Genomic DNA, 19,788 nt, shown 5'->3' with positions numbered 1-19,788 from the left:
AATCATCCGACGTGGTGCAGGGAGATAAACGTCAAAGATAAGAGGAGTAGAGCTGTTCGTGTAGCATTCAATAGTTTTTTGCAAAAGCGGAATGGTTGATAAAGCTAATGTATATAAGAAGATGTATTTCTCCAGCTGACGAAGTGTTCAGGGTGACTTACAAGGTTAGTCATTATTGGACGTGAAATCCCCTAGTTAATTGTATAAGAATTGAAGATTCGGTTGTTGACATCAATTTATCAAACCAGGACAAATGACAACTAGAGATCCAACCCAAGGGCAACAGGAAAAGACAAAATCAGAAGTCAAAGTAGAACAGCAATCAGATGTTACAGACGTTGATGAAGTCCTTCAGGAACTACATAACTTTTATGTAGATCCAGAAGTCGAGAAAAGTGCAGTTAGAAAATTGGATTTATATGTTCTACCTATCTTAGGCTTATTCTATTTCTTTGCAGCACTTGATAGATCAAATATTGGTAATAGTGGGCCAGCTGGATTGGTGGAATCTATCAATATTACTGATTCACAATTTTCATTGTCGATCTCGATATTTTATGTGACATATATTATATTTGAAATACCCGGAACCATGCTTTTGAAGAAATTACGGCCATCAAGATTATTGACTGTGGCAGTTGCTGGCTGGAGTCTTACGTGTATTGGAATGACCTTTGTTTCATCTTATTGGCTGTTAATACTTCTGCGGTTGATCTTGGGGGCTTTAGAATCCTTCTTTTGGCCGCTGCTTGCTGTCTATATAACAGGGATTGCATGCTATACGAAAGAAGAGATTGGACTAAGAATGGCCATTTTACTATCTTGTGCTGCGTTATCTGGAGCAGTAGGTGGTTTAATCAGTTATGGGTTCGTTCAAGTTAAAACTTCCGCATTAGAAGGTTACAGATTTATTTTCTTATTAGAAGGAATCATAACTCTTGCTTGTACTCCTTTGCTAGCGTTCTTTCTCCCAGACGATCCTGCTACTGCTAAATTCTTCACTGAAGAAGAAAGGGAAATTATTCTTCATAGAAAAAAGCAAAGAGAGTTACTCACTGGTGCTTCTCAATTCAACTGGAAAGATGTTAGGATTGCAGTTTTGGATATAAGAACCTATTATAGTATGATTATTCAATTTTGTGGTGATATGATTTTATATGGTTTCTCTAATTTCCTTCCAACTATCTTATCTAGTGGTCTTGGATTTGATAAATTGAAGACTCAATATTTAACTATTCCTGTTTATGCTGTTTCTTCTATTTCGGTGCTTACTATATCCATAATCAGTGATCGTATGAAGTTAAGAGGTCCTTTCATTTTAGTTAGTGCCCTTGTGGGATTAATTGGCTACTCGATTATCCTTGGATCTAAGAATGATTCAGTTAAGTACTTCGGTTGTTTTCTATCATCTGTAAGCTTATACACAGTGGCAGGTCTTAACATCACTTGGACTTCAAATAATACTGATCCTTATTATAGAAGAACTTTGACAATCTCAATGAATCAAACTTTTGGGAACTTATCAGGTGTCTTCGCTGGGCTCGCTTACTCCCACATGGTTGTCGGTCACTCAGTATCGCTTGGATGTTTATGTGTGGCAGTAATCACTGTAGTCCTAAATACTATCAGACTTCGACAATTGAATAACGAAAAAGAACAAATATTAATGGGACAGAAAGAAGATCCAATTAAAGAACGAACAGGTGATCAAATCTTGGATTTTAAATATATATATTAGCTAAAAGCTACGGTGAATATAAACTTGCTAATTATATCTTGCGTGTAAAATACTTCGTTGTATATGCTGGACATACCTGTTTGACATTCAGCTTCGTATAATGGTGAAGAGGTAGTTCAAGAAAAATACTTTCTTTTATCTTATCCTTCATCTGCTCTGAAACCATAATTTATTGTGGTATATATGCACCTCAATGAGTCAAGTATAGTGAAACTATTGATGCTGCAAATAACTGTATGACTCTTATTTTTTGCAGCGCAAGGGGGTATTCTTTCTAACTCTTTGTGGGCCATTATTCCTTTATCCTAAAAATTAGGAGGCGTATGTTTAGTCCTGAATAGGGTTGTTACAAAAGCAATACAAGCATTGGGAAGTTGCCACTCTTTTCAGTGAAAGACGACTTAAAATAAGTCCTCTTTTATAGCTTTTTGTTCAAAAAAGTTCGTATTTTCACTAAATATCCACTTACCAAGATATAGAAAATATCCTAAAAGATAATTGAATGGAAACCATTCTTTGATGACACTTCTTTTCTTATATGGCTCTATACTTTGCTAGGTACTAATTATATAGAAAAAATATAAAGGGCATGGATAGAGAATAGTACTTTAACATGCACAGTAGAAAATAAAAAACTCTTGGTTCATTAAAAGGTTGTGAGTTTAATAGGATCTAGTAAATAATTTGAAAGTTATAAGATGAAGAAGATATCGAAGATCTCAAAAGCAATAAGGTTCTTGCTCTTAGCTTAATTAGTTATTATCGGAAAGTTTTCAGTTTAGTAATTCCCTAAACCAATACTCTAACATTAAATACACCGATGCATTATGGGCTTACCCAAACCTTTTCCTCATATCCAACCATATACGTCTCTTAAACTTTACAAATATCCTTCTTGTTTAAAGAGAAAGATAAGGAAAGCAAGTCCTTCATTTTAATGGTTTGCCAAGCAAGGACCTCAGGATATCCCAAGCTAAAGTCAGCATTACGTCAATAAAGCACTTGAGCAACGGCACACATTTTTTCAAGAATAAAGGTGATCATTAAATTTCGAAGTGCGAGAGTTTGCAGCCATTTAAAATTTATACATAGACAACGTAATTTAACTCTATTTTGAGAGCTAGTAAGGCAAAAATAAATCAAAAGAGCTACTCCTGTCTCGCTACAAGAAAACAACTAATAGAAGTTGCTTCTTTTGAGCCTTTTGAGCCGAAAAATATTTTGTTGCTTATCCTCTTTTCTGACATTTTACAAATCTTATATACCTTTATTCTATATTTTGGCACAACAGGGCAACCTGGCCGAGTGGTCTAAGGCGCCAGGGTAAGGTCACCTTACCATACTTTCCTGGTCTCTTCGGAGGCGCGAGTTCGAACCTCGCGGTTGTCATAATTTTTTCATCGCATGATTTTTTTGACCCGAAACTGATTCGTCGAGATTACCCCATAATTTAGAATAAAAAGAGAGAATATATCCCCACAAATTAACGTTGGGGTCTTCTTTTTTCAAAAAGTTCCTTACCATGATTAGGACGAGGATCAATTGCATAAGGCCGGTAATAACCAATTGTCAGTTTAAAAGATGCTTAACAGTAAAGCAATTTAATGACAATTATGTGTCCGTTGAGTTTGGAAATGGATTGAGCTCAAACTTCAATACTGTGTTCCTTAGAGATTCTTGTACATCTCCTAAATCAGTTAATATATCATCCAAACAGAAAACATTCACCACCTCTTCAATTTCAAATAGCTTGAAGATAGCTGAAGTTCCACATGTGAGAAGAAATCCCGAGACTGGTGAGAACCATCTTGATATTGTTTGGAAAGAAAACGATGGATCTTTACATGAATCTAGTTATAAGGAAAGTTTTCTCAAAAATCATTCTAGCAGTCTGGTTGTACATGAAAATACAATGATCAATAGAAAACTTTGGAATAATGAAGATCTTTCGTTTGATTTCAATAGCCTATTCTCTGATTATGCAGAATATTTTTCTTCCAATAACAAAAGCTTTAATAAAGTCGTCAATGATCTTAACAAGTATGGATTGAGTTTTATTGAAAATGTACCTGATCCTTCCGAAGAAACAGAAATGAAGCAAATCACTGAAAAGAATGTGTCAAGGTGGCCTGTATCCAAGTTAGCAACGAGATTTGGCTACATTAAAAGAACATTTTATGGTGACTTATTTGACGTAAGGAATGAAAAAGAAGCAAAAAACATCGCAAATACGGCAACCTTTTTACCCTTGCATATGGATTTATTGTATTATGAGTCTCCACCCGGGTTGCAATTGTTACATTTTATTAAGAACTCGACTCTAGGTGGTGAAAATATCTTTTCAGATTCATTTTTAGCGGCTGATATCATCAGGGATATTGATATAACTGCGTACGAAGCTTTGAAAGAAGTCCCTATATCATATCATTACAATAACAATGATGAATATTACTATTTCAATAGACCTGTTATTGTGGAAGACCCTTTTGATGTTGATCTTGCCACTGGCAAAAATAAAATTTTAGCTGTTAATTATTCTCCGCCATTTCAGGCACCATTTCAAATGTCAACTTATTCACAGCATACTAGACGCTTGTGGGAGAACTTCTTAAGAGGACTTGAATTATTCGAGGAAATTGTCAACGATCCTAGGAATCAATTGAAATTGAAAATGAAGGAGGGAAATTGTGTCATTTTTGATAATAGACGAGTTCTTCATTCTAGAGAAGCATTCTCTGATTCGAATAACGGGGATAGATGGTTAATGGGTTGTTACGTTGACGGAGATAGCTTTAGATCAAAAATGAGAATGGCAAATAAATTGAATTTGAGCCCATAGTCTTACATTTTCAATTGCAAAAAATATTTAAAATTAGTTTTAATATACACAATGAAGTACTTCAGTTTTTTTTTTTAATGAAAAAAAGATGAAAATGACTAAAATATACAGAATTTTTGAAAACCAACCAAAGTTTGTAATGTTCATTTGCTTTTCTAAAAAATAAACTTAGCTCAGTAGCCATATGACTCATAGGAGCTAACTTGAGGTTGAGGTGGCATTCTTGATGATCTAGAACTGTCTTTAAGATGGCTCTTGAAAGTTTGCTTGAACCCATTACATAATCGAAGCATATTAGGATAAGAGAACCCTTTCAATCTGTAACCATCACGTTCAGTCTTGACATGCCATGTAACAATTGGAGTATTAACATTTACTTTAAATAATAATAAAAACCAACCTGGTGCTTTATGATCGTAACAAAAGACGTAGGCACTGTTTTTAGGATTAGCTTTGGTATATGATTCTAACCACTCATTAACTTCTGATAATGTACCTTCACGGAATTTGGGGTGACGACACATTTCATTGACGTGCTTGGCAATGGCTTGAACATGTTGGAAAATCAATTGATCCAAATCAGCATAGACTTGACGTTCAACTGTATATTTCTTACCCATGCTACCTGATGATTCATGAATACTAAGATGTTGGAAAAGATTGTTGGCAACCTTCCAAGTAACTGATAAATACTCAGGACCCTTTGATGAAGGACGAAGTACACAATCACCAACTGATTGTGGGGCCAAAAATTCTTCTGCTTGTTTATGGGAAAAGTTGTGGAACAAAGGATGTTGAATATTTCTTGTTTTGGCTAGCTTAGCTCTCTCTTTAGCGATTTCTCTTTGTCTATCAGCTTCTTCGGCTTCAAAGTCCCATTTCAACGGATCTTTACGGAATTTTGGAGCAGATGCCCTCTTAATATCAGTGTCTAATAAACTGAAGGTGGCTGAAAATGAATCATAAAATGCATCAAGAATGACAGCTTGGACGACCAGGCCTTGTAAATAATCAGCTTTACGAGGGATAAAATTTTCTTCGACAACACCAGTGACCAAGGACGATGTAGTGACTCTCAAATATCGTATCTGGGAGTCTTGATCACGGAAGTTTTTACCGACTTTGTTAACAGTCACCGGAACTATGATTCCTCTGCCAAAAGTTTCTGGTGTTTCTCCAGTTAACATTTGAAATACTTCAGCGCTATCTAAAATATGAAATGATCTTCTTAATTCTTCGAAATTATTCACAAGTTCTTCTTTTATACTTTGTAAAGTAGCATATTTACGTTTGCCAAATTTGGATTCAAGCTCTTTACCATAAGCAGTCAAATTCAAATCATCCACCTTATTAACACCTTCTTGAATTAATTGATAGATGATACCACCTTGTTCTTCTATGTGTGCCATGTCTTCTTCATCAAAATCAAGAGCATCTGCGGCCATTTTTCTAGCCAAATCATAATCTTCAGGATGGATTCTGGTTGAGTCTAAAATCTCCATTCCGCCATCTCTTAATGATAAGCTTTCGTCATATGTAAGATTCAAAAAGGAAGAACAATTTATAAATATATTAGCAGTCGAAAGTTCATTTTCAATAAGATCACTTCTATTAGATAAGGTTCCTAGCTTGGAGTTAATATTTCTTAAAAGACCAGAAGCTTTACGAGGTCCTAAACCAGCAACATATTGCAACAACTGAGCAACATAAGGGTTACGAAGAGCTTCATTAATTTCCACACCTACCATATTAACAACATCAACAAAAACAGACTCTAAAGCATTCTGAATCAAGTCAGTAGGAAGTAATTTTTGGTGTTCATAAAAGGACAATGATAATACATCATCTCCCAAAGAGACATACTCCAATAAAGGACTTTGAACATATCTTGCTAATCCCACACAATATTTTACTAAAGGTGGTTTATCGGAAAGTTCGACGGTAGCTCTTTCTGAGTTTTGGAATAATCTTGCAGTTTCATCTTGACCCCAAATTACTGGAACTAAGACATCCGCAAAAGAAGCAGCATCTCGCAATTCATCAGTATTTATAGTGATTTTATTTCTGGAAACGAAGTTTGTTATAACATCGAATAGTTTTTTAGCAGTAGCATTTAAACCTGAAACCACAATGACATCTGGTCTATAACTACGAAATTTTTTGTCAAAAAATTCTGTAAGTTGACCCATAAAGCTTTCTTCACTTTCACGATCTCTAATAGGATTACTTTCAGACTTAAATGAGTCTGAGACCTTTCCATTTTCTTTGATAAAAATACCAACTACTGCGTTATCAAAATCACCTTTACCAATGGACAAAGCAAAAACATTTGGTTTAGTTCCTTTATCGTATCCAATTGGAGTGAAAGCAGCTTGATTCACTTTAGCATTGAATCCTCTGCGAACATCACTTGTAATCAAACGTTCACATTCACGACGTAATGCTTCTTTTGTGTTTAAAGCAACCATACTGGTTAATCTTTTGAAAGCCATGTTTAAAGCAAGTTCTCTTTCTTTATTCCATTGTTCTGATATTTCAGACGATCCATCAGATTTTAAACAATTAAAGATAGATTGATACCAGCTTTCGTAGTCTTTAGTTTGAACTTTGATGACGATTAAACCTAAAGATTCAGCCTCAAGCATTCTTAATAAGATATCAGGTTGACGAACCAAGTCCGATGGAGAACGATCAATAGCATATTTAATATCAGCATATGGACTATGGTTTTCAATAGAACTTCTTCCCTTTTCCGTTAAAGCGACACTGATCGACACATAGTTGTTGTATGTTTGTCTTACTTCATGTCTGATTTTTGGATTGTGGAAAATTTCTTCAGAAAAAGTCTTTCTGACTGCATTCAAAGCATTCTTTGGGTCTTTAAATAATATTTCATCATCTTCAATGAATTTTTCTATTAAGTCATCAGGAGATTCAAGAGGGTCGTCAGTAGCATGGATTCTGTAAGGAACATCAAAATTCTTAGAACTTTGATCTTGAACATTTTCACCAAATTCCTTAGCAGTAATACCGTAGGCTTTCACAACATCATATAAAATATTTTCTCTCAACCTTTCAAAAATAGCAAATTTATGATGCTTTCTACCTGACTTGTTCTCTTCGTCATCTTCCTCATTGGAAGCCTTATTAGAAAGTTCTTTAATTTGAGCCGAGTAATTGAAGCTCAAGTAATCGTGTAAATCTTGGATAGCAACCATTGAGTCCAAATATTTCACGTCTTTAACCAAATCATCGTCTAACTGCAATTGTTCAATCAATTTTTCAGTATTCAATCTCTTTTCATATAAAGAGTGATACTCTATATCCAAATGCACTATACGCCATAAGTCATCTTCAAATAAAAGTTTGTGAACGTAATTACTAGTTGTTCCATCCGGGTTATTAATATTTTCGGAAAATAAGAGGAAATCACGACGATGAGCCCAAATGAAAGGAACCTCATAAGCATCTTTTGAGACGAATTCCACTACTTTTGCAACTGCTTCTTTAAAAGGTTGTTCTAATATACCATCGAAGGAACTCTTTTTCTCTTTAAAAAGTATATTACTGATCCATTCTTGCTCCCTTATTAATTCATCACCTTCTAAATCAATATAATTGAGATTCGCACGATATTTTTGAAATCTCTCTGGAATATCAATGATACGAATTAAATTATCTTCTTCTGTTAGCATACGTTCCTTCAATTCTGAATATTCGAAAACTTCATCTAAAGCAGTAGGTTCTAATTCACCATTACCTTCATCTTCAATTTCTTGAGCTTCCAAAGCCCATTCATATTCACCACCATTACCAAAGACTTCGTATAACTGTTGCAAACTTTCTCTATCGACAGTTGATAATTTTGAAGTATCTAATCTTGGACCAGTCTTCTTGGCTCTTTCTCTACGCTGCACTTCTTTTTGTTGACGACCTTCATTATCGTCAGAAAATTCATCATCTTCGATGAAATCTTCAAACTCATCTAAAATATTTCTGCCAGGGTCTTCTCTTGAAGCTTCTTCAGCATCACCTTCATCTTCATCATTATCTTCATCTGAAAAAATATCAGTTAAACCTTCTTTTCTTTTACTTCTGCTTTGCCCAGTTTCTTCGACGTCATTATCTTCATCTTCAACATGAGCTCTTTTAAGACGCTTGAATTTACCCTTTGATTTTGAAGCCGGTCTGGCACCAGAATTTTCCAATAATAATTCTAAATCATCTTCATCCAAAGCATCATCATGCTCGCCATCTTGGGTACGTTCTTTATCTCTCTTTCTCTTTTTATGTTTTCTCTTTTTTTTCTTGCCATCCACGTCATCTTCGTCATCATCTACGATGAAGCCTTCACGAACTTTCTGTATGGCTTCTTCATCATTTTCATCGTCTTCTTCTTCAGAGGAGTCTTCTGATGCATCGTCACCTTCACCTTCTGATGGATTTTCAGAAACATCATCACGGATCTCTCTCTCTTCTTCTTCTTTAACCATACTGTCTCTATTTTATGTGTTTTTCAACGAATAAAAAAATTGAAATTTTATAGATAAAACGAAAAAGAAAAAGCGAAGAAACGAATTAAAAATAAATAGGAAAAAAAAAAAACCAATCAATTCAAACAAAGTAAGACTTCTATTCTCGAAGCAAATACTATAGGAGAAGTGAAATGAATGTAATTAAAGTAGTTGACGGACTGTTTCGATAACACTAACCGCTCAAACATAATGTGAGTTTTTTAGTTGTTTTTTTCGAACAAAATTTTGAGAAAATTGACGGGCGGGTAACCTTCAGTTTTTTTACATCCGTACATCAGTAATGAAAATACATATATAGTACACTATATTACAAAATTAAAAGTATAGACTTCAATCCTTATCGTATTGTCTGTTGAGTTTCATGTTGAACTGCTTGTTCTTCTCGTTGATGTAACTGGAAACGTCATGCTCACTATCATGGTCTCTGCGTCTTTTCATTCTTCTGTCGTTTGTTTCATTGATGTTTTGAACCAACTTATCAATGTCTGAGGACTTTACTTCACTCTTCAAGTCAATGATGTTCCTGACATCTCTTGGTTCGGTGATGTTATATTTTCTCATGAGCATCTGCTTCTTTTCATTATAGTCATCCTTGTCCACTTGAAGCTTACTTATCTCTTTTTCATAAGAACTGGCTGCAAGTTGACTCCAATTGTCAAATCCAACTTGTCCGGGTCTTTGCTTTCCTGTTTTCTTTTCCCATTCCTCCCAGTCCTTTATGGACCAATCCAAATTCCTCTGTCGTTCATAATCCTCACCACGCTCTTTATGGTCAAGTTTATTCACTTCTTCTTCGGCATTCTCTTTCAACTTTTCTATTTTTTTCCTATTGATTGATTGTAATTTTTGTTTTTTGTAATCATCAAAAAGATCTTTTCTATTGTTTCTTTCACTTTCTGCCTTTTTTGCCTTGAGTCTTTTCAACCGAGAAAGCCTACTTGACCTCTTATCATCTGGACTGGATTCGTTTCCTTCCGCTGATCCCATTTCGAGTGTTTGAAGTACAGCCTAAAACACTAAGCAGACGTAAAGATGAAAAAAAAAATAGAAAGAGAGAGACATTTTATCGACTTTGGATGTCGCGATTGCAAAAAGCGACATTTTTAACCAACTTAAAGCATTTTAGGGACCTTGTTAGCAGTGGAAAGCTAAGCACTGGTTTTGCAACAACAACAGGAAGCAGTTCTTCGATGTCGGTGCTCTTCATGGTCCACGGGTGTGGACACGGCTGGTCCACTGAGATATCTCCACGTAATAACTTGTAAAAAGGGTTCGCAAATAGGGATAGCCCGATACGGCAATTGCATATAAAAAGATCAAACCATAATTGATACTGGGTTTTTGAGAGCAGAATCTTGAACTACATTGTCTTTCTAAGAAATCAATATAAAAAGGTAATTTTTTTCTCGTAAGGACATACTTGAGATTTCCAGATATTGGTATAGGATTTATTATTAATTGCTATCAAATTTACGGCAAGATGGGAAAGGATACAACATTTTTTGATGACGGAAGGGAAGAACAGCTAATTGATTTCATCTTTTCGCTTCCGGAAAATGAATTGAACCAATTGAAAGGTAATCCCATTAAGGTTTTGGAGAAAATCGATGAATTTTCCCTGACTCAAAGCTTTCTTATGAACATTGGTAAGGTAAAGGGGAAAATGATTACCGATATTATTGAAAAGGAGAAGCCTAAAATATTGGTTGAAATTGGTGGCTACATTGGTTATTCTGCTATATTGTTTGCAAATTCAATAAAGGAGGATTCGAATGCTACATTTTATACTTTTGAATATAGCGAGAAATTTGCGGATATCGCTCGTAAACTTATAGACTTGGCTGGTTTGAGTCATAAGATTCGTATCATTGTGGGTAAAGCCCATCATAATTTGGTTAGTTTTGAATCGGAGTTGACTAGAAAAACTGGTGACTACGTTTCGGTTGATTTTGTTTTCATTGATCATTGGTGGGTTCAATACGTTCCTGATTTCAGAGTTTTGGAGTCGTTAAACTTGATTCGCCCTGGTACCGTCATAGTCGCCGATAATATTTGGAATCCTCCTCCCGGTGCTCCTGACTACTTAAGATATGTTAAAGGTAGTCCTCAAGATAGAAAAATACATAATGAAGCAGTTGAAAATATTAATGGGAAACATTTCACTGGTAGATGGAATATAATTTACGATTCTAAAACTGTCGAAGTTAAGCCTATCAGTGATGCCATTGAAGTGACTAAATGCCTTCAATATTTAACTGGGTAATCTCCTCTGGATGTTTCTTCTATTCTTTCATATTCTTTACGATCTAACTTTTAAATTTTCAACCCTCTAATGTATAAAACATGTTATGGTATCATTTATTATAAATAATCTTATAAGTTGTAGTTTTGCTGTTTAAGATCGAGATCGCAGTCTAAAAAAAAAAATCAAAAACTCAGAGCTGAAAAATGACAAACTGGACTAAATTCATCATCAAAACTTTTATGCCTGACTCATCGACATGACTGATCTCACTCCTACATTTAAGAAATATGTCGATATTGTCCAGCATGAAATAGGGCATTCGATTGAAAAAGACCAGAACCAAAACAAGACTCGTCAATTGCAGCACCAAAAACGAGTTCATGAAAGATTTACTATTAATGACACTTTCATAAAAGAGACCAAAGAGCTCTATTCACATCTAGTCGTTTTAAGTGAGTTTTTGGTAAGCATAAAGTCTACATATTTGTCTACTAATGATGATTATTCGAACCATCTGAGGTCGAACAGATCTTTAACGTTAAATGATAAGAACAAAGTTGATGAAGATTTCAAGTTTAAAATTCATGAATTGTATGAAAAGTTAAAACTTTTACAAACGTATGAAAAAAAAAGACAGGAAGCAGTTGAGTCGAATAAATCAAAGAGTTTATTCAACGGAATCTTTGGTGGTGCCGATTTTGATGATGACGAGTTGTTTCTTACAACAATTGGGATACATAGAACCCTGATTTTAAAACTTTTGAATGAAGTAGCCAACTCGGTTAACAAAAAATTTGAGTCAATGCAACGCAAACGTTATGAAAGAGAAAAACAATTAAATCTTCTTAACTTTCAAAATCTTGAGGATGATCTAGACTTGAACTATAGCAATGATGTACCCCCAAGTTTTGAGAATTCATATAATGAGATTGAACTCCAAGAACAAAATTCATCATTTTCGGGGCTACAAGAGTTATCCCAACAACAAATTCAAGAATTGGACTCTGAGAATCAGGAATTTCTAGCATTGAAAACTAACCAACTCAAACAAGTTGAGAAACTCCATAATTCTATGATCGATATAGTCAGTTTACAGGCAGAATTGACTTACCAGCTAGAAACACAATCTGATCAAATAACCAATCTTCTCGATAATCAATCCCAGGTAGAGGTTGATTTAAAGATGGGTAATCAGAATTTAAATAAAGCCACTACGAGAAATAAAAAAGGTGCAAACCTAATCATTCTCACTTGCTTTATTTTGGGTTTCCTCCTTTTATTCGTTGACTACATCTCATTCTAATTAAGTAGTATATCTATATAATGCTTATTTGAATATCCTAAATAAATACAGAATTATTAAGAGACTTCTATCAAATTTTTCATTGGTCTATTATAAATCAACAACAGCACCCGCTCCAATAGTAGATCCTTCCCTTCTTATGACTATTCTACCTAACATTTTGCTGTCATCAAATTTACTTAATGGTAAAAGTCTATCGCCCTTTATCTCAATTTCAACCAAAGCTTTTTGTTTCGATACTAAGTGCATCTTCTTCTTCTTTTTCTTATCATCGTCAATTGCTAAAATTTTAGAAATTCTTGCAGGAACATAAGTATTATTTCTAAATAAGACAAAAGGTGTTCCAACCAATAATGGTTTATTCATATTGAATAAATTAATTCTAGCTGTAAGTTTATTCACTGAAGCAACCAGAGAACCAACCTTCAGAATCAAGTCACCTATACTGATGTCATCTGTAGATTTGTTAGTCAATTGGTTAGTCTTGAATGAAATTGTGGTTGTTTCACCTTTAACTGCTATATTAACATTTTGACCTCTAACCTTGACACTTTGAACCTGTAGGTATTCTTTAGTCGGTGATACCTCTACCGTCTCACCGGGTTGTATAAATCCAGAAAGAATTCTACCTTTGACAGCAAATTCAGAACTTGAGATATCATAGATATCATTTATAGCCAAACCAAACTCTTCAGCAGTAACAACACTAACAGGATCCTTGGTCAAGTCACTCGTTGAGATTTTAACCTTTTCTAAATACTCAATAAGAGTTGGACCTTTGTACCAGCCTAATTCTTTAACTGATTGGTCAGCTTTTACAACATTGTTACCAGTCAATCCCGAGATAGGGATGAAGAATACATTATCAGAGTCAAATCCAACATCAGAAACTAAAAAGCTCTTCAATTGATTTTGAATATCCATAAATCTTTCTTCAGACCAGTGCTCTTTATCTAACTTATTGATAGCGACACAAATTTTTTCAATCCCTAAGTTTTTACATAATAATGTATGTTCTTTGGTTTGACCATCCATAGCAAAACCTGCTTCAAATTCTCCATTGATCGAATCAACGATTAATAAAGCAATATCCGCTTGAGTCACACCTCCTATCATTTGCGGAACAAAATCTTTATGACCAGGTGCATCAATAGCAGTAAATATAGTATTGTTTGTTTCGAATTCGGTAGCACAAATATCGACAGTAACACCACGAGATCTTTCTTCAGATGTTTGATCCATAACCCATGCAAGAGCGAAAGATCCCTTGCCTGATTTTTCAGCTTCTCTCATTAATTTGTTGATGGTTTTCGCATCCACAACACCTAAATCATACAATAGACGACCCATTAAAGTAGATTTACCAGCATCGACATGGCCAATGACCACAAACGATTTGTGGGCTTTGCTGTAGGCCTTGTTGGTGGAAAGTTCATTTTCTATGTTGATCTTCTTGAAAGGTTTAGTTGGCTTTGGGGGTAATTTTTCCTTTTGGTCAGTCTCCTTCTTATTTGAGTCAGAAATCTTCAAGTCATTCATTCCTTCTTCGAATGCAGTTTTTTGGGCATTGAGAATTTTGTCATCAGGACTTGGCTCTTCGAAATTATTTTTAGCTTTTTTAACATTTTCTATATTCAATTCAATGTTAGTAAGAGGACAAAAAATTGATCCTGCCAGTCTCTTAAGTTTATTCCTATTTTGAGGTACGTGATTTTCCTGATCGTTTTGATTTTCGTTTTGATGGAAAAGAAAAGCAGAAATTGAGTTATGAGGGTATTTTAAAACGTTGTTGTCATCAAGAGATAGATCATATACAATTAGAGGAGCCTCTGGTGTTATTTTCTCTGGTTTTTCTATTATCGAAGAAGAACCTCGTTCGTCATTCGTATTAACTTCGAGATGTTCATTCAACTTAGTATCTTGATTCTTGTTCAAGCTGTTAACAGGTTTGATATTGGATTTGCGAATGTTAGCTATCTTCTCGAGAGGCTTTCTTTCTAGAACTTTCTTCTCTAATGAGTCCTTTCCCTTTGAATTAATTTGAAGATTCTCTAATATTCCCAAGGACATATTATTATTATTTTCGGCTACCTGTTCCTCTGACTTCTTCTGCGCTCTAGACTTCGCTAGAGATGCCAATTTAGATATGCGTTGGGGTTTCTCCTCTAGTTTATTTGAGTTGTCTTTCTCTTGTTTCATTCTAGCTCTCTCTTGAGCGAGTTTTTGTAACTTTGAAAGTGGCTTCGACTCTGCTGAATCTTCTATAAAGAAATATATATATTAGGATCCTAGAACTCTTGTTAACGGGAAACAAAACGATTTCAAAATTTCGAAAAATCAAAGACCTCTTTGCTCAGTTTCTTCCGGGCAATTAATAGACAAACTATAAGTCAATGACGGAATAAAGAGAAAATTTGAAGATTGAAAAAAAAAAACATACCTTTCTTCTTTGGAAACTTGGACTTTAACTCCTCTATGGCATCACTTAACTCATAATAATTGAAATATAAGGCCTCCTTTAATGCCATTTCATTTATGGAATTGTTATAAGAAGCGATTAATTCCTTTAATTTTGGTAAAGTCTCATACAATTTATCATACTCTTCGTCATTCAAACTGTCTTCAATAAATTCTTCTTCACCTGCGGAATTGTCATAATCTGCTAGATCATCATCATTGAATGGGGCCATTGTTGGTAAACGATGTAATCAATTCTCTAGACTTCAGAGAGAAGAATTAAAAAAAAAATCTAGACAAACCAATTCGCTGAGTTAATGCGACAGTTGCTTGAAGTTTTTCTAGTGAAAAGAGGATTAAAAAAAATTAGTGACAACCGCGAGGTTCGAACTCGCGCCTCCGAAGAGACCAGGAAAGTATGGTAAGGTGACCTTACCCTGGCGCCTTAGACCACTCGGCCAGGTTGCCCCCAATTACACACGTTACAGGTATTTTACTAGTTTGATGTATTATATTTTATCTGCAAAAAATTAAAGAATTTTTAGAAAAAAATGTAAGAAAGGTATATATTAGCATATAATTTTTATTTTATTATAATTCGGGAATCAGGTATTCAATATTGAATAAAAAAAAATATTTTTTTGTACTTAGAAAAAAAAGAAAAAAAGAAAAAAAAATCCTTCTTAATCAAAAATATTTTATCGATTTTCGACCACCTTTAAGACTCTCCTGGAGTCCTTACCCGTTGAATCATGAAAATGGATTTCTCTCTTTATTATCGCCATATAAATTCAAAATTCAAAATTTATTAGTGTATCATTACTCATAAAACTAAGCTTTTGGTTAGAACTTTTCTTTAATTTCCGACTACAAATCATATATGGAAAGGAATTTTCCCATTTCCAGATCATCATTTCATTTTATATGTCTTTTCTAATAGAATGGAATGAAAATTATCTACTGGGCATTAACCGTAGAAATTGAGGCGAGCTGTGACCCTCTGAATTTTTTATTTCTTAAATGTCATCATCCATTTGAATGTTTAGTAGTTTAGAGGAAGCTTTGCAAATTTACTTGATCGGCAATATTATGCTATGAAAAGAAAAAAACTCTTTGATTGTGGTGATGGAACAAGCATATATGAAATATATATTATGAAACGCAGGAATTAAGATCCTTGTATTCATGTTATATCTGAAAGAAAATGTGGGTGAGTTAATAAGCAAAAACTATACCAAACTTTGAAGCCTGACAACAGATATATATACAAAATACTTAGTTATTGTACGATCCAAATAGATTTGGACTCTACCGCAATTTCTCTGAAATTAGGAAATTTATATTTATGGGGCCCTCAAAGTGCTTTCAGATGTTGTTCTTGTTTTTTTTCTTTTTTTGCAGCAAAATACACTCTATATTGTTAGAGATTTATGAATCTCGGAGCCAAAATCAGATACTTGTCAATATTTGGAAAAATGAATTCAATGACATGAAGAAATGTATAAGTGCTTAGATTGACAATACGAAATATGGAATTACCTTAAGTATATTGGCACCCAAAACAGAAAATGAAACAGCTACTTCACCTCTTAAATCTATAAAAATTTGAAGTTCCCTATAGGCCACCCTAGGAGATACCATATAGGCATGGTTCTTATCATTCAGTGCATTAGTTGGAAAATCCAAAGATAACTACATTGCGTGTAAGTATAACAAGCTAGACGGGGGACCATATATTGAACTATAATAAAGCGCCATTAGTATTAAGCTAAATCCACTACAAACAATCCGTTATCAGCAATTGAGCCTAATTTCTTATCATCTGGACTAATGTAAATTCCATCACCACCTAACAGAAAGTTAATACCAGAGTCTTTCATGGCTTGAGCCATAGAGACAAAACTTTTTTCGGCATCAGGAGCATAAAGGCAATCATCCAATGTCAATTCAGAACCGCATGCCAACGAAAGGACGACACTTCCAGAAGCCTCCGCATTCACTTTTCCATCGTTACCCAAGACCACTTCTTTGGGTTTTTCAAAAGTTTCAATTGATTTAAAGAGAGAACGGTCTGAAAATATATGTTGGGAAACATTAGTCACAACAAAAATTCCACTATTTGATTCTTCCGAATGGTCACCACCACATGAATGACTTCCGCAACAAGACATGACTAGATTATTAAGATTGAAGCAATTAAGTTGGTACTTTTCCAGAATAAAGCTGATAGTCTGTTAAATTTAAAGTCGATGCAATCACCAGACCTCGAAGAAAATTTGGTACCCCACTTTTTTGTATGCGCACGCCACTTACCACACTCGACTAACTCGCTGATAAGATAATACAATCTAAGATTAAGACATATCCTGATAAAATGTATGAATCATACCAAGATCCAGAAGCTTATCCTGATGGAAATAGTCCTTAAAGATTGTCAAAAACTATCAAAAATGCAAAGAGTTCCCCATTTCATTACTTCGGAGATTAGTACAAAGTACATTTATAATCATTTGGTTGAAATTTTAACATTAAGCAGATTGATACAAGGTCAATACCGTATATTACTTTGTTTTGAGTTTATCCTTTTTGTAAAAGTGAACTTTAATTAATTTTTCGAAAAAATTGAATTATGATGTTTTTTGCAACAATTCGCATCCAAATATATATATATGAAATTCGATGGTTTACATCTTTTTCTTTTATCACTAGAATTGAAACTTTTCTAATCAGGATATTATCACGACATTTTCTTCAAGCCAAAACAAGCCATAATCAACAACAAGGACATTTTCTGTATTTCTAACGGCAATACTTTTGAAATATGTCGGGAGGATTGGTTGATTTCCAACTAAAAGTCCTCTCTTGCATCCAGCAAACAGATTCAGTATCTACACCTCTAACAAAAAAACTTTGTAGAGTTGAAACGAACTTAAAACAATGGGCGTTCTGTTCGTAAGATGTAATTTTTTTTTAAAAATTTTGGACATGATCTTCAACGGGGGGAGGGTCTTTGTCTGAGACATTATAAAATTTTGTAAACAAAAGACGTTTTTATGTTTTTATATAGCTACGCCAAAAATCACCAGACATATCTCTTATGGGCTCAAGGATTGGCTTATGTATATGAGCAGCTTCAGAAGATCACGGGATATTAAACACATTTGGGATCATCTTTTGGTATTTCCGTTTTATATATGTAATTTAAGTGACATTTCCAGCCCTTTTACTTCTCAAGTTTTCCTTCGACAGAGCTTAACAAATTATTTCTCCGTGAAATCTCCTTAGACAAAGTATTAAATACCAAAAATAAAAAAAACATGGAGAACACTATTAGTTGAATGTACTAGGGTCTTCAAAAAATAACTGGACGAGTTGGGAGTCGAACCCAAGACCTTTCGCATGCTAAGCGAACGCGCTACCAACTACGCCACACGCCCATTTTATGAACAAAATGGTGGGCTTAGCTTTTAGAAAGTACATTTTATAAAATAATTTTTGAAGCTTAAATGTTTTTTTGGGCTAAAAGTACTATCTTCGGATAGTACATTCGTCAATCTTAACAATACAGAGAAGATTAGCATTGTCCTTGCATAAAGATGACACGCTTTACAAAGAGATTTTACCATTTAAAAAAAAAAAAAAAAAGAAAAGCTAAAAAAGGGCTCAGAATCAAAACATACACCCTAATGGCTATACATGTTATATTCACTATGGTAAAAAAACAAAAATGGTAAAAAAAATATGCAACATGAATATTTCGTGTTGGTTTGGTATAATAAAGATAAAATATTATAAAAAATAAAGAAAAATGAAGGACAAGATAGATGAGAAAAATTGGTTTTATTGAAAATAGCATATTCACACTAAATAGCTCTCCTGGCAAAGCAACAAGAGTAATTCTATACCAATAACTAAGCGAAGCTCCATCTTAGTTATTCATTCGGATTTTCCAATTCTATTGAACTCGAAGTCCTTCTCCAAGAGGATTTTTTTGCAGTTGAATAATAAGTATCTAACAGGTCAAACAGAATGCTCTTGGCTATCATACTACATCATTCATATAAGTATATATTTATTTACACTAAATAGATTTATTATATATATATATATACATATATCTATTATTAATAGACTTTGTATAAGTCAGCTCCTAAAGCTTTAGTAATAGATTTACCAGCAGCCACAACTTCTTCATCAAAGTATCTTCTACCGGACAATTGTAAACCAATAGGTGCGCCAGTGAAATTTTCTGGAATATAATTATCCAATTCTAATTTCTCTAAGTCGCTTCTAAATTCATAGGTGCTATGACTATCATCCCATTTATCGACTTTAGGATCTTGAAACAATCCAGTTTGGAAAGCTAAAGTAGGTAAATCTAAGATATTGAAAAGGGAAGTGTAAGACCAATTATAAATTTCTTCTGGTCTAGGTGCAACATTATTGTAAGCAGGACTGATAATAAAATCGATTTTATTTTCATTCAAAAAATCAGTATATTCTTGTTTCAAAGTATCTCTAATTATATTCAATTGACGATTTTCGGTGATTGAGAATGGACGACCTCCATCACCAAAATTAAGATTCCATTGGGTCAATTTGGTCAAAGGCTCTCCACTTTCCGCAAGAAGAGTCTTCTGAGCATCATTACCATCACAGCAGTACATCTTG

General features: G+C 34.2%; 7 protein-coding genes and 3 non-coding genes across 10 annotated transcripts; 4 read left to right on the top strand and 6 right to left on the bottom strand.

Moving 5' to 3' along the window:
* Positions 1–46: 46 nt before the first annotated feature.
* On the top strand, positions 47–4,577 carry HYPBUDRAFT_10280 (uncharacterized protein; the record flags this gene model as incomplete). The annotated part of the gene is made up of 2 exons (XM_020218224.1): positions 47–1,526; positions 3,331–4,577. The coding sequence occupies exons 1-2, from the start codon at positions 254–256 to the stop codon at positions 4,575–4,577; spliced, it is 2,520 nt and encodes an 839-aa protein (XP_020077921.1). The 5' UTR covers positions 47–253.
* HYPBUDRAFT_t60 lies at positions 3,030–3,127 on the top strand. The gene has a single exon. It is a non-coding gene; the product is annotated as a tRNA-Leu (tRNA).
* Positions 4,578–4,628: 51 nt separating the features above from the next.
* Positions 4,629–9,268, bottom strand: SPT6 (chromatin-remodeling histone chaperone). The gene has a single exon (XM_020220858.1). The coding sequence runs from the start codon at positions 9,068–9,070 to the stop codon at positions 4,751–4,753; it is 4,320 nt and encodes a 1,439-aa protein (XP_020077920.1). The 5' UTR covers positions 9,071–9,268; the 3' UTR covers positions 4,629–4,750.
* Positions 9,269–9,387: 119 nt separating this feature from the next.
* Positions 9,388–10,117, bottom strand: HYPBUDRAFT_152145 (uncharacterized protein). The gene has a single exon (XM_020220857.1). It carries the CDS (start codon positions 10,097–10,099, stop codon positions 9,443–9,445), a length of 657 nt encoding a protein of 218 aa, XP_020077919.1. The 5' UTR covers positions 10,100–10,117; the 3' UTR covers positions 9,388–9,442.
* A 475-nt stretch (positions 10,118–10,592) lies between these two features.
* Positions 10,593–11,437, top strand: HYPBUDRAFT_165552 (uncharacterized protein; the record flags this gene model as incomplete). The annotated part of the gene is made up of 1 exon (XM_020222710.1): positions 10,593–11,437. One exon carries the CDS (start codon positions 10,593–10,595, stop codon positions 11,373–11,375), a length of 783 nt encoding a protein of 260 aa, XP_020077918.1. The 3' UTR covers positions 11,376–11,437.
* A 176-nt stretch (positions 11,438–11,613) lies between these two features.
* Positions 11,614–12,660, top strand: UFE1 (Ufe1p; the record flags this gene model as incomplete). Its single annotated transcript, XM_020218393.1, has 1 exon — positions 11,614–12,660. The coding sequence occupies one exon, from the start codon at positions 11,614–11,616 to the stop codon at positions 12,658–12,660; it is 1,047 nt and encodes a 348-aa protein (XP_020077917.1).
* A 69-nt stretch (positions 12,661–12,729) lies between these two features.
* HYPBUDRAFT_135529 (ribosome dissociation factor GTPase) lies at positions 12,730–15,350 on the bottom strand (the record flags this gene model as incomplete). Its single annotated transcript, XM_020219575.1, has 2 exons — positions 12,730–14,338; positions 15,118–15,350. The coding sequence occupies 2 exons, from the start codon at positions 15,348–15,350 to the stop codon at positions 12,751–12,753; spliced, it is 1,821 nt and encodes a 606-aa protein (XP_020077916.1). The 3' UTR covers positions 12,730–12,750.
* A 137-nt stretch (positions 15,351–15,487) lies between these two features.
* On the bottom strand, positions 15,488–15,585 carry HYPBUDRAFT_t42. Its single transcript has one exon. It is a non-coding gene; the product is annotated as a tRNA-Leu (tRNA).
* A 2,896-nt stretch (positions 15,586–18,481) lies between these two features.
* HYPBUDRAFT_t41 lies at positions 18,482–18,554 on the bottom strand. Its single transcript has one exon. It is a non-coding gene; the product is annotated as a tRNA-Ala (tRNA).
* Positions 18,555–19,241: 687 nt separating this feature from the next.
* HYPBUDRAFT_238695 (amidase signature enzyme) lies at positions 19,242–19,788 on the bottom strand (the record flags this gene model as incomplete). Its single annotated transcript, XM_020223231.1, has 1 exon — positions 19,242–19,788. The coding sequence occupies exon 1, from the start codon at positions 19,782–19,784 to the stop codon at positions 19,242–19,244; it is 543 nt and encodes a 180-aa protein (XP_020077915.1). The 5' UTR covers positions 19,785–19,788.

Source organism: Hyphopichia burtonii (genome assembly GCF_001661395.1).
Source record: "Hyphopichia burtonii NRRL Y-1933 unplaced genomic scaffold HYPBUscaffold_2, whole genome shotgun sequence".
NCBI lineage: Eukaryota > Fungi > Ascomycota > Pichiomycetes > Serinales > Debaryomycetaceae > Hyphopichia > Hyphopichia burtonii.
The sequence above is the reverse complement of the archived record's forward strand: the minus strand, read 5'-3'. Positions and strand labels throughout refer to the sequence as shown.

What these genes read in the sequence shown, in the direction of transcription:
- HYPBUDRAFT_152145 (XM_020220857.1), bottom strand. Translation starts at nt 10,099, where the DNA reads ATGGGATCAGCGGAAGGAAACGAATCCAGTCCAGATGATAAGAGGTCA.
- SPT6 (XM_020220858.1), bottom strand. Translation starts at nt 9,070, where the DNA reads ATGGTTAAAGAAGAAGAAGAGAGAGAGATCCGTGATGATGTTTCTGAA.